Source organism: Rhipicephalus microplus, chromosome 3 (genome assembly GCF_043290135.1).
Source record: "Rhipicephalus microplus isolate Deutch F79 chromosome 3, USDA_Rmic, whole genome shotgun sequence".
NCBI classification, from domain to species: domain Eukaryota; kingdom Metazoa; phylum Arthropoda; class Arachnida; order Ixodida; family Ixodidae; genus Rhipicephalus; species Rhipicephalus microplus.
The window spans coordinates 82,581,977-82,599,860 of record NC_134702.1 but is presented as its reverse complement, the minus strand read 5'-3'; the positions used below and the strand labels follow the sequence as shown (position 1 = coordinate 82,599,860).

At 47.0% G+C, this 17,884-nt stretch overlaps 1 protein-coding gene across 1 annotated transcript in view; it reads left to right on the top strand.

Annotated features, from left to right (window-relative positions):
• The first annotated feature begins 2,433 nt into the window (after positions 1-2,433).
• The window catches only part of LOC119160695 (histone-lysine N-methyltransferase SETD1), a 301,297-nt gene continuing 285,846 nt past the window's right edge, over positions 2,434-17,884 (top strand). Inside the window, exons 1-2 of the mRNA XM_075887903.1 lie at positions 2,434-2,462; positions 2,508-2,540. Coding sequence (XP_075744018.1) covers positions 2,434-2,462; positions 2,508-2,540 — 62 coding nt within the window. The remainder of the gene's footprint in view (positions 2,463-2,507; positions 2,541-17,884) is intronic.

The following is a 17,884-nucleotide window of genomic DNA, read 5'->3' as shown; positions in this document are numbered from 1 at the left end:
GAGCGGATGGACGCATGTACGGGCGGATCGGTGCACGGATGGTCACACAGACGAACGCATGGACGGACGAAAGCAAGAACGAATGGATGGACGGATGCTTCGTCCCACTCTCCATCATTCACGCCGTGGATATGCTGCCATTTTTTCATATTGTAAGAGGTTGTTTAAGGGCCCTTAGACACCTGAAGCACACATGATAGAAAGCGAAAGTAAAAAAAATGATAAAAATTTAATTAGAAACATGAATTGTAAAACCAACTGGGACACAAGATAAAAACCAAACAAGCTATGTTAAGGTCTCGACTAAAAATATGAGAAAACGTGGTTAACAAAGTGCTGTTCAGCCGTGCGTTTCAGGTAACTTAACTCATTTTTAGAGAGGGCAGTGTGAAACAACTTGCACAATTATATACCAACGCGTTCAAGCATTCGTTTTCGCACTTACGTTAGATCAAGCACGCTCCTGGCTAAAAGTTTATATGCCACACTTCATATAAACGAATACTGTAGCGGCCTGGGAATTTTCGATCCCCTCTGTACGTCAGCTTTATCGCAATGAAGGGCAAACTACGCTGCGATGACGTCGTTGGCGTTTTAGCGTAACATTTGACTCCTGCTTGTGCAGTGACAGGTGTACACGTAAGTATGCATATTACTATGTTATAAAAGCGGATAATCACTCCTCAATAAAAGCGGGCGTTGTCTCGACGTGGCGCTTGTATAGGGTCTTTTTCCGAAGCACCTTGAAGCACTGTCAGAGTATGGTGGTATAAGGCTTGACTGCCACGCTGAATGCGTGGGTCTGATTTCGGCACGAAGCCTTCATTTTTTCATCCTTTGCTTTTATCTTCATTTTTCATCCTTCGACAATGGCGAATACGTCGGTTCCACATTTTCACCTACTCGGGCTCCTTCTCGTCACCGGGTTAGTATTATTACGAGGTTGAAAAGTGTGGGTGGATATAAACTGAATCACCCGTGGCACATACTCGCATACCACTGACAGAAGTATGCGGGTATGTGATACACGTCCATGGCGAAAGGGCTGCATGACACTTCCGATGAAGTCATACATTGATAATTTTCGATGTGGTAGATGCAAAGTCAAGGAGGCGAGCACGCGAGTGCCGAGGTATAGATGGTTGGACAGACAGACAGACAGACAGACAGACAGACAGACAGACAGACAGACAGACAGACAGACAGACAGACAGGCAGACAGACAGACAGACAGATAGATAGATAGATAGATAGATAGATAGATAGATAGATAGATAGATAGATAGATAGATATATAGATAGATAGATAGATAGATAGATAGATAGATAGATAGATAGATAGATAGATAGATAGATAGATAGATAGATAGATAGATAGATAGATAGATAGACAGATAGATAGATGGGCGCATGATACGCTACATTAGGAGCAATATGTACTAAGTTGGGGTTTGTGAAGCGTCACTCATCCCGAAAGCGTGCATGATGGTCGATACGTGCATGATAGCTTTAGAGAGCGATTCACTCTTTAAAGGAATCCATTCACGTCATGTATGGCGCAAGGAATGACGAGCGCGGAAAAAGAAATGAACATATGAGGAGTGGCTGTGCGCACGAATGTTAGCTTACTTTTCTGGTTTATTTGGAAATACGTGTAAGTACAGTGGCAGCAATAAGAAGGGAGGAATTAAAACAAGAGCACTGGGAAAAGAATGAAACAAAGAAGAACATCCTGAAAAGAAATGGAGTCTTTATCTAAAAGCTGACATCGCAAGAAAGTATAACTTAGGTCCTTCATACAATGTCATCCAACATTTTGTGTTTATCAGGTATATGTGGTAGCATAGTTACAATATATTGCTGCCGAGGAGCTATAAATGTGTATATAGCGATGGAGCAGGAGGAGAAAAACGGGAAGCCCGGTATGTTAGCCTCCCATACATGTCTATGGTAGCCTATGCATCGAGCTTAAAGTTCTTGTTGCGTGGTGGATTCACCGAGAATACCACATTTTCGCCTCTGCGCTTTCATCGATGCTCGCATGGTGGCGTCCGAGCGGCACGTGATCCGCAAGCCGCAATCGATGTGACTGCCAGATATTTTAAGAGAGAGGCGCGAAGCGAGTGAAAGCACGGCGCTTGCATCGCAGAAGCACGCCGTAAGTGCAGGTATGGCCAGCTGCTTTCGTTTCGCCCGCGTGGCGCGAACTTGTGCTGTCCGGAAGTGAATTTTTTTTTGTTCCTCCCGCCACCCGGAAGACGGTCGTTCCGCGTGGACGGTGCGTCACGCGTGTTCAGCGCTGTCGAGCTATTTTGCGTGGCTGCCGTTTTGTCAGGGACAACGTTCTGTGGTTTGGAACTTTGTGAACGACAGCGTTCGCCGCTCGGCTGTCTGGATTTTTGTTCCGTATGTTGTGACCTGTCTTGTGACAACATGCGAGTGTTCACAGGAACTCGTGAAAAGTATGCATTTGTGGGAGAACCGTGACCGGAAACCCGATATGGGAGGAGCCTGAAGAAATTTATTTTACATCAATCACGGTGAGTTGACAAACTGCGCATTTAACCGCTTGATTTTGCAGCTGCGACGCTTCATTTCCACGTTTAGATTGCTGAAAAAAAACTGCGCTAGAAACGAAGCCTTTGACCCAGTAAGCATGGTAAAACTTGTAGCTTAAAAAGGAGGACGAGAATGATAAAAGTAAGGGCTCGAGAACGCTCATATGTATTTACAGGAGACTGTTCAATAAGCCAAAGTGATACATACACGTTGACCAATGAGGCTCATGAGCTCAGGCTTGTGGTGGGACCAAGAAATCATAGATATAAAATACGAAAATCCAAGGGGAGGGAACAGAATAAATGACGCATTTGAAATGCTACGCATTGTCTTGTGCGAAGCAACTCAACTGCGTCATGTTCCAAAAATCAAACTCTTTCTCCGATAAGGCAGTACATTTCACTACTAATAGAAGAAGTCACTTTTCTGGTGGTTTCGACTGCCTAAGTGGCACAAGCGCTTATTTCCAATAACCCCGTTGGTTGTAAGCGCATCATGCTGACTTCGCTGTTTTGTTGTGTACCCTGATTGCGTCATTGGTTTTACCATGTGTCGCCATGGAGTTTTCTATTTGGCTTAATTTCACCTGTGGCCCTGCGTGGTCTCAAGACGAAGTTCAGCAAATTTACAGCAGTTCCACTTCCTCAGATTGAGCTTATGTGGCTCATCAATTTAAATCGGGTCATGAAGTTCACAGTGATCCATTCGTTTGTCCGAAACAAACGCCGAAACACAACATACAAAGCCGCAAGTGCATTCGAAGCCTTAAGCACGAAAATTAGACGAATCTAGTGTTACCCGTCATTTCCTATAGTGACTGAATGATCGCAGCGACATCTGTCCCTATAGTACACATTGCTACGTATCAGTGCCATCACAATACAGAAGACGAAGAAAAGGACGACCGAAGAGAGAGTGGCGTGAGCTCTTCGTATCGGCAGCTCTGCTTGCCTAACCAATTGTAAATACATATGTGCGTATTCCCTCAAGTCTGTGTCTTCTGGGTCTGCCTTCCCCGTGACATATTTGGTTGAATCGCGCGATCCCCGTCCTTGCCACGGAACTCCGCAGCGGTCATTCGCTCGTGGCATTCGGCATGACTTGCCAGGAACCGGTTACATCCACTCCTGTCATTCAGTCTTCATCAATGAGTCTGCCTTCTCCGAAAAAAATATTGGAGGAAACTGTGTATCAGCACCAGCAAGCGCAATTTTTGTTAAGTGCATTTTTACACCATTTCAAGCGTGGACAAGACACAAACGCTGGCTTTCAACTGAAAGTTACTGAAAGGCCTGGATACAACGCATGGTCGACGAATGGATTTTCTAGGCAATAAATCTGATAAGGAACCGTGGTCAAAGCATTGAAACCGTCGTAGGCGTGGGCGTTCCACTACGAAAAGGTAAGAAGCAACGTGACTTTAAGTAATCAACAATGTTTAACATTTAAAATCAGAACGTCTGGTTTTGAAAGGCTACAGGTGGTTTACTAATTAAACACGCCCTGATTTCACGTTTTGTATATCCCTATACCTTAAAATTTTCGCGTGAAAGTATGTATATGTGGTGGAAAAACAATTGCTGCAGCGAATTCCACCGTGTGCCCGCATTATTGGCCATTGATTTTCTTGTGTCACGCAATTCTCTGGAGCAAATTTTCATGCCTTGAAGGGACACGTTTTGCACAGTACCTTGACTTCTTGACGCAGTCGCTTGACATTTTATGAGGTTTACCAAACTACTTAATTTATCGTGCAGTGACTAAAGAAAAAAGAAAACAAAAAGGAGTTCTCTTTTCTGGTGTAATTAGTTACTCCTGAATTCAAGCTGCTTTCTAAGAGTCGAGGCAGATCATTTAATAAATTGAACTCCTGATTGGTATGAATGGAAAGAGTATCACAGATGAAGACAGGGACACGAAAGAAGATACACGTGGTCTCTTCTTTTGTCTACGTGGCATCTACGCAATACTATTTAATGATGCATACCTGTTCACCCAGATAGCTTAATTGACAATAAAAACAACACATCTTTGGCCGTTAGCCTTTATTATCAATTAATCCCGATCCCGTGAAGTCATATAAATTGGCGTGAACTATTTTGTTGTAACTTCGCGGAAGTTATAGCCCGAGGATAAAAAAAAAATGTAGAACCACAGTGATTTGCCAAAAGAAATGGTGATGTCCTTGCGCTGGAGATGGCAACCTACATTTCTGTTCATTGTGTGTATCAAACGTTCGCGCTGCGTTGAACAAACTAGACAACGTTTTTAGAAAACCCTCGCGGATGGGCCCTATGCGTCTTAGGCTAGCAAAGCGACGCTGTTTTTGAAGTATACCGAAAGAGATAAGCAATCAGCAGTACACGTGTAACGGTGCATGCCTCACACTGATAGCACCTCGCAGCACTAGTTTTGAAGCTGTCCTTGATACTCTGTGCACAGACTAGCTCTTGCAATTACTCCATTTTGCCTTCACGACAGACTAACATCGATAGGAATCATTCTCGAATGCCACTATGAAAACAATGGCAGCATATACACGGAGTGAATGATGGAAAGTGGGGTGAAGCATTCGTCCGTCCATTCGTTCTTGCTTCCGTTCGTTCATGCGTCCGTCTGTGTGACCTTCCGTGCGTCCATCCGCCCGTCCTTTCCTGTGTTCGTCCATGCATCCACCCCTGCGTCCGTCCATGCGTCCATCTGTCCGTGCATTCATCCGTGCATCCGTCCATGCATCTGTCTGTGTGTCCGTTCGTCCATCTAGTTAACACTCCAAACACCACGATCTCGTATCTTTTCATCATATATTCCGCATATACAAGCACCGCCACCCAGCGCACATTCCAAGGACTAAACAAGAGGTGGCACACGCACACTTTTTTATGGCTTGCGCTTCGGGTCAACTTCCCACCTTTAACCACCTCGAGTTGAATTTATATACTAGTTCTCTGTGTTCATGACACTACGGCCTAACGCTCGCTAAACCTTTCTAAAACTAAGGAGGTTACACCCAGCGAGTATGACGTATCAACGCTTTCTTGTCAGATAGTGCTCAATGTACATGCCAATGGCTGGTAATGGGGATCGCAGCGTGTGCGTTAACTAAAAGCCGAATGCTCCTGTCTCTCATTCCCCCTTAGCAGCCATTGGCATGTACATTGAGTACTATCTTTTATTGCTCAACAACGCACAGAAGAAATATCTTACCGACACCGCCTTGGAGGTCAAAATTTTATGCTTGTTACACACTACAACGGCTACGAGGGACAAACGGTTGCCGCTATAAGGAGAGAGAGAGTAAAACTTTATTGAAGGGGAAAGGGAGAGGGGCGTTTTAGAGCCTTTATGGTTGGGGCCCTACGTCCAGGGCTCCACTGGCCTTAGCCGCCCGCCGGACTTGATCCAGTAGTGCGAGCTGCACTCCTGGGTCCGAGCTAGCGAGGTGTGCCTCCCACTGCTCCATACTAGGTGTTAAAGGTTCGCCGAGAAAATTGGTTATGTCGCTTGGTTTACGATCGCACCCCCACGATATGTGGTAGAGAGTCGGTCTTCCGCCGCACCACGGACATACAGCCGGGTAAAGAGTTGGATGTATCGCGTGTAACTTCAGTAGGTGCGGAAATACATCCGTTTGAATTTTTCTAAGGTCAGTGGCCTCTTCCCCATTAAGGGATCTGTGAGGTGTTCCACATTTTTGACGCGTGAAGCGCTGGTGAGCTAGAATCTCCCTAGGTAAAATTGGCATGGTCAATGAAAGAGATGGATTCTCCGCTCGGTTACAAAACGCACGAGCTAGAGCGTCCGCCCTTTCATTGCCTTCGAGACCTGCGTGTCCCGGGCACCAGATCAAGCGATGGTGGTGAGTGAGTTTGGATCCTAGCAGCCTCAGCCCCATTGCTGGAAGGCGGCCCCTTAAAAAGAGCCGGCAGGCTTCCTGGGAGTCGGATAAAATAACTGATGGCTCCCCTCTACGCTCCTGAAACCTTAAGGCTAAGGCTATGGCCATCGTCTCCGCCTTTGTAGCCGAGGTCGTGCGTACGGAGGCACTCGTTAGCAGCGTCATGTTGTTGTCGACAACAGTAATTATGTGTCTCTGCCAATCGAAACTGGCCGCATCGACGTACGCGACATTTGAAGCTGAGCCGAATTGCTTTCGAAGCCAGTTTACCCTCGCAGTACGTCGCTCAGCGTGAAAGTCGTGATGCATATTTTTGGGCACCGGTGCGATTGAGATTCGCCTGCGGACCTCTTGGGCTACGTCGACCAGCTCCTCATCAATGTGCTGTGGGTGGGGCGAAATTCCTATTCTAGTGAGTATCGCCCTGCCTGCTGAAGTTTCACTTAGACGATTCCTCTGAGACATGAGGACTGCGGCACTGAGCTCAGCATAAGTGTTATGTATACCGAGAGCTAGGAGCCGCTCGGTCGGTGTGCTGGTGGGTAGACCAAGTGCTGCCTTAAAAGCGCTTCTAATGAGCACATCCACCTGGCTCTCCTCACTTCTGTCGAGTGAGTGGTACGGTAGGCCATACGTCACTCTGCTCAAAACTAAGGCCTGGACAAGCCGGAGAGTATCCTTTTCTTTCATGCCTTTTTTATGATAAGTGATGCGACGGATCATTCTAGCTATCTGTTTAACCGTAGTCTTTAAGGTGGTTATCGTGTGACTGGCTTTGCCATTGCTTTGGACCCAGAAGCCAAGTATACGGGCCTGAGTAACCTCGGCTATGGCATGGCCGTCTACCTGTAAGTTTATGTCACCGTTACTTTTGTAATACTTACTGTGTATTCTTATGAGTTCAGATTTTTCAGGCGCACAGCTCAGCCCACTTTTTCTTGCGAACTCTGCCACAGCTGTCGCAGCAGCCTGGAGGGTCTGCTCTTTCAGCGCCAGTGAACCCTTCGTAGCCCAGAGTGTGATGTCGTCCGCATACAATGTATATCCAAGGTGCGGGATTGCTTCGAGCTCGTGAGCAAGTCTGCGCATAGCTATGTTAAAGAGCAAGGGGGAGATGACTGCCCCTTGCGGTGTGCCTTTATTTGGCATCGAGAACGGCACCGACCTCGTGTCGCCTATTCCAATAGTTGCCGTCCGCCCAGAGAGGAAGGATTTAATGTAGTTAAATGTACGCTTTCCGCAGCCGATTGTGTTGAGTTCAGAGAGAATGGCCTCGTGCGAAACATTATCAAAGGCCCCTTTGAGGTCGAGGGCCAAGACCAAATGTTCGCCTCCCCTGGGTACGCAACTCATGACCTCTTCTTTTAAAAGGAGGAAGGCATCCTGGGTTGAGAGTCCGGAGCGAAAACCAATCATGGTAGCGGGAAACAGATTTTCTTTTTCAATGTAATTTTGAAGCCGTGTCTGTACTACTCGCTCGTAGAGCTTGCCCATGCACGAAGTAAGCGAAATGGGCCGCAGGGCTCCGAGCGATGGTGCTTTACCGGGCTTTGGTATAGTTATTATTTTGGCTTCCTTCCACTCCGGAGGAACGTGACCTTGGGACCAGCAGTGGTCGTTAAGAAATTGCGTTATCTGCTCAAGAACCTCAGTGCTGAGGTTTCTTATCATAGCGTTTGTTATACCATCCGACCCCGGCGCAGAGTTCCGATTGGCTGCCTGGGCTGCCGCGAAAACCTCTTCTTTCGTGATTGCGGCGTCTAATGTGGCATTCTCGCTGCCGATGTACTCTAATGTACATGGCGGAACCACATCAGTACCGATATAACGGTCTTTAAGCGCCTGGATCAACTCTCCGTCGGTGCCGGGGTAGCTGTGTACTATTCTTTGAAGAATGCGGTTCATGGAGGACTTAGATTTGTCCGGCTCCAGCATGGACCTCAGTATCGCCCACGTCTGGCTAGTCCCTAGTGTACCGCGGAGAGAACCGCAAAACTGCACCCAACCATCGGTGGCAAGTTTCGTTGCGTATTCATTCGCTTCCTCCGACAGAGCAGCGATTCGCCTGTAGAGGCAGCGGTTGAGGCGTTGTTTTTTCCATCTCTTGATCAGGCGTCGCCTACTATCCCACATGTGCAATAGGTGCCGGTCTATCGCAGGCGCCTCAACTGTGCGCGCTATTTTCTTAGAGGTGGCATCATGCGTTTCTCGAATGAAAGCAACCCACCCACTGACATCACAGGGCGTTTGCTCCGGCAGAGGGCGCTTTCGAAAGGTCACCCAGTCTGTCATCACAACGTCACCAGCGACACGACGAACTTTTGGTGATGCTATAGAGGTGCTAAGAATATAATGGTCACTACCAAGGTTTTCATCGAGGTTTGACCACGTGGCATTTTTAATGTTGAAGGTGAAGGTCAAATCAGGGTACGTGTCCCTGCTAATGCTATTACCAAGCCTGGTGGGTGCTGTTGGCAGAGTGATAAGGGTAAAACCTAATTTAGACGTGGTGTTCTCTAATAACACTCCCTTGGGTGAATCCCGGACGTAGCCCCAAGCGGTGCTCGGAGCATTAAAGTCGCCCACCACCACTAATTGATCTCTGGTGCCAACGGCTCGAACTGCCTCGTTTAGGAGTGGGCCGAAGTCGTCTTTCCGGTTTTTGGGAGGACTGTATATGTTTAAAATTTTCGTTCGTACTTTTCCTCGTTTTTGTGGGAAGACATCGATAATTTGGTGATTAATGTCAGTCTGATCGTAATGGTCTAGCGCGACTGTCATGAAGTTACTCACCAGCGCTGCAACGCGGGGGTATTTTGGATCGTATAATGTGTAATATCCCTGCAATTTGACGGGACGGTTCCCAACTTCTTGCAGGCATATTACATCAGGTGGGATTAGTGCCGAATGGATGTAATTCTGCAATGCCGCCGCTCGTTTGTGGAACGTGCGACAATTCCACTGCCAGATTTCTAGGTGGTCGGAGTTTTGCGTGGAATTAGTTCGCGCCATGGTGACTACTGCCTTTATTGGGGGGTGTCTGCTTTCTCCGTGATTCGACGGTCCTTCGGTAGTGGACTGCTCGCGGAGGTAACACTGACCCGCTTGTTGATGGCACGCTGAATGCCTACAACTGAGTCATTAACGTATCGTCTTTGTTGTTCCGTTTCTGCTGCAAACTCTTTCCTGTACTCCGAAAACATTTGATGCATTTGCTGCATCATCTGCTCTCGGAGTTCAGACGCTGCTCGTTGCTGTTGTGATTGGAGTTCTCGCATTAAGTTCCGCAAGCTCTGCAACTGTTCCCCCATCTGTAACTGGCTAACGTGGGCCTCCTCGCTAAACCTCTGAGGTATGTCTACTTTCGCCGTTCCTCCCTCCAAAGAGTGGGCTACGGTTGCCCTGGAGATAGCATGAGTGGCGTTGTTGTTCGCCTCTAAGGCGTTAAGCCTGGCTTCAAGTTTGGTTTCTAAAGATGATATGATTTTGTGGAACTCCCGGCGTTCCTCCTTAATCTGGCATCGAAGTTTCTCGTTTTCTAAAGCAAGCTGCTTATTCTCGGCAACCATTTTCTGATATTCGGGATTCTCAATTAAGGGAGCAGATGGAGACGCAATCCTCGCCCAGCTCACCGTGTTTGCTGGCTGGCAGGCGGCTGCCTCCGTCCCCTCTTTGGGCGGCGTCAAGATTTGTACCAGCGCTGTCTTCTTCTGCTGCTGATGCTGCTGCTGTTGCTGCTGCTGCTGTTGCTGTTGCTGTTGCTGCTGTTGCTGCTGCTGCTGCTGTTGATGTTGCTGCTGCTGTTGCTGCTGTTGGTGCTGCGGCTGTTTGTTGAGTCGTTTTCTGGACGCAGACTGGGCTCGACCCTTTGAGGAAGCCCGTGACTTGGATCTTGAACGTGAGCGTGATTCCACTGACGAGTCCCGCTCGGAGCTGAACCAGCGTGGATGGTGCCTCCGTTTTGGCTGATCCACTCGGGACCTCCTAGGCGGAACGTGTTTAAGCTTCTTCTTGCACATTTTGTCACCTGTCATATGGTCCTCACCACATATCACGCACTTAGGGGTACACGCGTGTCCTTGTGCGGGTTCACGTGTTCCACACGTGGAGCATACATTGGCGTCGGGCGTTGGGCACACGTCAGTTCGATGCCCTGTGGAGTGGCATACCTTGCAAGCCTGCCTCGTAGGCTTGTGGGGATAACAGATGGCTTCCGCTCCCATGAAATAGACGCACCTAGGCAGTGTGCTGCCCGTGAAGGTAATGATGGCGGTCTTCGTAGATCCGAGCATGCGTGCCCGCTCAATCTTGACCCCCTGTGTTCTCACACGGAGATTCGCCATGAGTTCTGCTTGAGAAGTCCCCGACGGAATACCATGGACTATGCCTCGTAGGACGTCCTCAGGATCCGCCACATACGAGTTGAATGAGTGCACTCGTCCCCTGATATTCAGATGCGTGATCTCTCGCAGCTCTTTGGCTACATGCTCGTGGGGCGTCGATACGATGATAATATTCGAGCCCGGGTGGACGCGCAGCATGAAGCTACCACCGTCGAAGTGTCGGTGGCAAGCGTCTATTACAGCGGTGGAAAGTTCGTAGCCGAGTATGTCTTTTACGGCGAGGCCTTTGTGAGGCCTAAGGATGATCTTTATGTCGTCCTTTGGCAGGGGCGGGAGCGGACGGCGACTTCTCGTACGACGTCGGCGCTTCACCTGACTTCCCTGCTTCGGTGGGCTGCTTGACGAGGCGTTGCACTCCACAGCTTCTGACGCGTTTTTCTGGTTTTTCTTCTGGTTCTTCTTTTGCCGGCGTGTCAAAACCGTGTGCCAGCCATCCTCCGTCCATGCGGCACCATCGTGGCGTTCCCCTGCAGACACATTGTCGACTTCTTCGGACGAACCCTGCGGTGACCAGGTCTGAACGTCCATTTGAGTGGTTTCTGTAGCAGACTCCTCATCTGTGTGAATCAGTGGCTGCTCCTGAGGAGACCTCGGTGTTTCCTGAAGAGCGTCCATCCGCCGACGCTTGAGACGCGACCACGACGCAGAAGCCGCTATGCGGCGGTGCGTCTGGCCGGGCGCGACGGTCGCTGCCTCGAAGTTTTCAGCTTGCAGAAAACCGAAAAACAGCCACTCACCGCTGAAATTCGACGTTCACTGTTCGCTGTACTTTCACGAATCCGATGCACTTCAAACAACCAGAAATCGCCGAAAAACCATAGAAAATCTCGCCGCTATAAGGAGCTTCGCCGCTAAAATTGTGTCTGAAAGCAAGTAGGACATTATTAATTTTTTAAGGGACAACCAGACTCGCAGAGTGGGCCTAGACTGATACTGATGCCGTGTACCAGGCCCGTTACTGGGAATATTTTTTCGGGGTGTTGAACACTTGTCAAATGCCTTGAGAAAACCTACTTTGTTAATCAATGTCCTCGGCAAGAAAGAGAGAGAGATAAAGATGCAAGGAAAGGCAAGGAGGTTAACCAGACGCACATCGGGTTTGCTACCCTGCACTGGGGAAGGGATGAAGGGGAGAAAAGAGGTTGCAGAGAGATAAGAAGGTACACACAATCACGAGCACACTCGGGGGAGCACACACAGTGTACAGGCGGTCGCTCAGGTTTGTTGACTTTAAGTAGAGTGGGAGTGCTTTAGTCGCTTTCTGCGCAACCGAGGCAGAGGCCAAAGGTCCTAGAATCTTCTGCACACAAAATGGCCTGGAGTCAAGTTGATTCAAAACCATCCGGAGCTGGCATCGCTGTGTGTCGTAGCAAGCGCAGCTGCACAGGACGTGTTCAATGGTCTCTTCAGCTCCGCAGTAGTCGCATGTAGAAGTGTCTGCCATACCAATGCGAAAGAAGTACACCTTCGTGAATGCAACACCCAACCAAGGGCAAACTAATCCTCGGCAAAACGTACACCTGAAGTAAAGTAGCTAATCGGGATGATCGGAACAGACTCATCAGCGCTCAGTTTGTCGTGCACGTTCTTGGGTTTTCGTGCTTTTTTGTGCACTGAACGTGATAAAAACGTACACCACCATCCCAATTTCGAGCGTGGGGAAGTCCCGGGTCCCTAGCTTCTCCCCATTTCCTGGCTACGGGCCTGCCGTATATCACATAAGACTGCTGTACTTTGATGTTTTGTGCGTGTGCGCTTCTTTCTTTCTTTCTTTCTTTCTTTCTTTCTTTCTTTCTTTCTTTCTTTCTTTCTTTCTTTCTTTCTTTCTTTCTTTCTTTCTTTCTTTCTTTCTTTCTTTATTTCTTTCTTTCTTTCTTTCTTTCTTTCCTTCTTTCTTTCTTCCTTTTTTTCTTTCTTTTTTCTTTCTTTCTTCCTTTCGTTCTTTCTTTCTTTCTCTCTTTCTTTCCTATTTTCTTTGTTTCTTTCTTTGTTTGTTTCTTTGTTTTTTCTTTCCTTTTTTTTCTTGCTTTTTTATAATATGATATTCAAACTTCCCCATTCTTTTCACTTGTAAAGAACAGACAGAATACAGGTTTTTTCGAAACTGCTTAACACTTGATTTCCCTCTCTTTCCTATTTTTCTTTCCCTCTACTTTCTGTCTTTCATTTCCTTTCTCGTAGCGCAGGGAAACAAACTGGACTTACTCTTCTTTCCTTCCTTTCCTCCTCTCCTCCTCCGTTTGCGGCCTTTTGTTCGTGTGAACCATGGAGCCCTTATTATTTGTGACAAATTAAGACTAGATTGTTGCTGCCTCACTGCTCGTATTGTATCTTTGCGTGCGTCGGCTCTGTCGGCCAACTCTGAGGCGAGCGACACTTCATGAATGATTTCTTTACTGTGACTTAGTGTATAGCACCTGGTTTTCAAATAAAACCTGCTGTAGACATGTTATCACGCCGAGAACCCAGCCTCACAAAGGCAGCTCACGTAGCACCTCTATAAGCATGGTATTTTGCCTGAAAATGTTCCGTCGTTTGATTCCTACAGCTGTCACAGACTGTAAATCTCGCATGTGTGCATTCTTGGCTCGAATACTTAATCGAGGTTTCCTCCAGAGAAAACTCGTCGTGCGAAAGCGGCACGTATTCCCCAGTAGAACTGCAGTTTCTACTATGGCGAGATAATGTTTTTTTTTATTTGCTTGTCAAGGTCAATTAAAAGTAAGAGAGAAAAAAATTCAAGGAAAACAGACAACTTACTTTGTTCAGCTGCTTACGAACAAATTATAAATTATTTTTTTTCTTTATTTTGTGCTTGCGTGGTGCAAAGATTGTTTATAAGGGCGGTTAATCTAATTCTTGAGATGCATACGTGTTGCGAAAATGTGAGCATCGATGCAGCGCAATATTCCAGTTAAGGAGTTTTTTTCTGATAAGGTCTGTACGTTTATGAGTGTTAAATTATTAACTTTGCCACTGAGTGTGGACTGTTTGTTGTGAACAATTATCGTGAGTAAGCAAGTAAGCAAACAAGCAATATATTCTAGCTCTCTATATTTCATTAATCTGCGCTTGTGCTCGTAAATATCAGGGATGCAAGCGTGCGAAACTGCGATATTCTTTTAAAGAATGGTGTGGTGTGTGAATCCAGATCAACTTATACTACCTGAGCTCTTTTAACATGCACCTCAATCTATAGACTCACGCGGGTGCTCTTTGTGTTGCACCCATAGAATTGCGACCGACTTCGCCATAATCAAATCCGTGACCTCTTGCTTTTAGTTTCTTGCCGATGGCTATCAGCACATACAACCTGATGTGCGTATTAAGATTGTCATATTGTCTCACCGCACACACTTGGCCATCCTTACGCTAAATTGGATTGAATATCACTGACAATAAACAATTCCTGTTTAGAATCCCTTCGATCTGGTCACCAAAATCCCCTAGTGCAACGTACTAGAAGATATAGCCCTCTTAACCTGTGCTTTCAGGACCCTTCGTCTAGCAAAGAGAGCCTTAATATTGGCAGTGGTTGATAGGATTTAACAACCGAAAGCAATTCAGGCTTTTACGAATGCCGTAACAGAGGATTTCGTAAAATTCAAACCATTTTGAGTTCTTTAACCTGCACTGACGTTAAGAGTTACGCTGGCCTGTAGCGTTTTGGATCCATCGGAGTTCGACCGCAGCGACAGGCATGAAACCCGAGTCTTTCGATTGAGCAGCCGAGCACCGCAAACAGCCCAGTGGCTCAGCCTTAATGTTGAAGCGGTACATTAACCAGAGACAGTTCAGATTGGATGCGTTTGCGGCTCTTTAGCTTTTGCTACTTGTGCGCCTCGCTCTTAGAAGTTTTAAACTTCTAAGGGCGTGGCAATATAGAAGCCCTACTTGTCATTCATCCTCAGATATGATGTGGCGTCATCACCTGCAAGATCAAGTGGCAAATAAGCACCTAAAACAGGGCTGGATATGTCCAAAACGCAATGAAAATAAACTTACTGTATCTAAAAGAACCAATAGGAAAGGTCAATAATTCACGTAATATGGAAGAAATGGTTTCCTAAACAGGCTGCTTACTCCGGCATCGCGCTAGAGAGGGTTCTACTGCTTCGCCAAACGTAAAATTACTCTTTCCTCCGGCATGTATATTGAAGGGGTAGTCAACCTTATAGAAATCACTGCAGACGATACGCATCTGAACTGCAGTGTAAAGCAGGAACTCGATAAATCACTGCAGAAAGGAGCGGCCATGTCACACCCCGAGTTTGTAAACTGTGAAAATTCTTCACAATATTTTACTCGCACTGGGGAAGCGATACATAGTTACCTCCCAAACTGCCGTCATTGGCGGTGGGGTAAGTGGAGCAGGGGGAACTCTACAAACGGCAATCGCGGGGTGTCCATGCTGCACACTTATTCAAGTTTCACAGACGTAGAGCTGCATTTAGCGTATACAGTGGTTTACAGCAATCGCTACGCAAAAACGACTTTTTTAGAAAGACTTGTTATGATCAATAGTCTTTGTTTGGTTGTCGTAGCGGTGTGTATGGAGCAAGTTTTGCACCAAGGCGATACATAAATAGGCTCTTGAGGATCACGTCCGCTGACAAAACAACGCTTCGAACGATAGTGTTCCGGCACACCGCTATAGGGAAAACGCTTTGCGTATAGCAAAATACGGGGTGAGAAACGGACAATCGTGCACCTGGGAAACATGGCCATGTCACGGATAGCGATTGCAGTCTACATTGAATCTATGAAAGGGTCGTCGTACGCTCTTTAGCTGTAGTTCCGAACTGATGATTTCACTTACTTTGCTTATGAATCTACTCAAGTCTCACTGTAGCACGCAACACTGCAACAATCCTTAAGCTTCGGCAGCAAAATATTTGTGTCGATTCGGCACCGTTCTTGAGAAACATGCTACAATAAACGATGTTCTAGGCTTGGTCAGTGACAATGGTTGCTCTCGGAATCTCGGAGGGCATATAATACGTGTTGTGAAGCGAAAGCTTTACTGCCGTGGTAGAGTGAGTTTCACCATGTGTCGCCGCTTGACCTGAAAGCGATACCACGTGACCCAGCACCAGCGCCGCAGTTCCGACTGTTTCTAGATTGACTGAAACTGCCTCGTTAGTCGTCTCCACGTCGCTAACCACGTGAACTGCCTCTCTCTGTTCTCTCTGCCTTACCGGACTAGAGCCACTACATAAGTTGTGCAATGGTCGTGTGATGCTTCCGAAGGAGGAAGAAAGGACGCTGGTCTGTCTGTGCATAGGTAGCCTGGGCGCTTCCAGTGGTCAAAGCTGCCAGCTGTGTCGGACCATACAGCGGATGTCGCTCGGCTTGTTAGTGAATTAAAGCGGAAACGTGAATACCAACGCACAAAGTGGCAGACTGAAATGAGTGAAGAACGAGAACATCAGCGATCCAAACGTTGGGAGAAGACTACAGAAAGACAACAGCGGTGAACTTCAGGGTCATAAATGGACGTCTTGCTTTGGACTTCGGCAACGGCTTCGGAAACTGGAGTAACGACAATAGCGAGCTCTCTCAGTATGGCACGTTCAATCAGCCATATCGTTCGTCTGGCAACAAGCACGTCATCTACGACGGTAAACAAGTAGAACAAGCTTTCGCTTGAATAACTGAGCCAAAGCGAGCCAATCCGCAGCTATTTTATGTTTTGGGTTTGACATACCTGGCACAAATCGACACAGTGGAAGCTGCAGCACACGCTATTCGGTATAACGCTACACGTTTGCGTTACCAGAATACCGGAATTACTAAAGAGACTGTTCTAGTTTTTGTCACCCCTCACCACCGGCGATGCCTCTTTCACAAGGGGTGCAACATTCGGAAACGTACTTAGCACCAGCTGTTGTGCCCCTTCGTCTCGTGACTTGCAGATCACACTAGCACGGTGATCAGCAGTTACCAATTGGGCTCGCAATTAGAAGGAGTTTCGTTGTTCGCTATAGGAGGAAGAAATGTGACAATAGTAGGAGCGCCGACGAGCACAGAAGTGCTCATGGGCACGAAAATGCTGTAAAACTATCGCTCCAAACATGCCGCCGCAGCTGCTGGCTTCGTTGACTTCCATCTTCGCAATAGCGGAAGGGATCTGAATGTCGTGCTGTTTTTTTTTTTTTTGCATAAGTGCGGGTGATTTCAATTTTAGCAGCAATACTGTTCTTGGTCTAGCTGTTTTTGTCCGGAGTAACGCTTGCGGGCATCATAAACAAGTATGCGCCACATACATGGGTGAATCCCACAACTAAGTGCTGGTCCACTAAATATGAAGGCAACAGATATGCACCGCAGAAATCTGTACGAGCTATTGGGAAACCATCATCATCATCATCAAAGCGTATGTGACACAGAAACTGGGTTGTTTCACTGCACACAACCCCGGCTAAAATAAAGAGTTTTGAGGTTGCCTGAAGGCGGCTATATTGCTACTTCAAAGATTTATGAAAAGTGTTTAATAAAGAGCAGTGATACAACGTTTCTGAGCATCTTAAGCAAATGCTTTAATGTAAGAAGAGAGAAGAAATGGTAGAAAAAAAAAACTGAAGGGGGTGGGGGCTAAGCAGCATAACAGGTTTGCTGCCCTACACATAAGAACAGGACGGGAAAGATTGAAAAAAAGGGTGCAAAGAGAAGAAAGAAAAGGATAGATAGCCCGTCACATACCTCTCTCACACGCACATGCACACAAACAAACAAACAAACAAACAAATAAACAGGCGCGCTTGCTTGCGTGCAGTTTGTCGCAGTCCTTAACTGTGACGTGGAACGTCACATCCCTATCACAGCCACCTGCCGAAGTGCATTTTTCGTCAAAAACCTCAATAGTTCCTTGTTCGTTTTGAGCTGTGATGTCCTCTGTCGAAGACGTGAAAGAATATATTCAACATGCATCTGTATGGTGTCATGGTGTGCTATAACAGATGCCAGTCAAGGTCTGTGAATATTAAGCCGGGGCAGTTACAGTTTCACAGCTTTTTCGTAAACC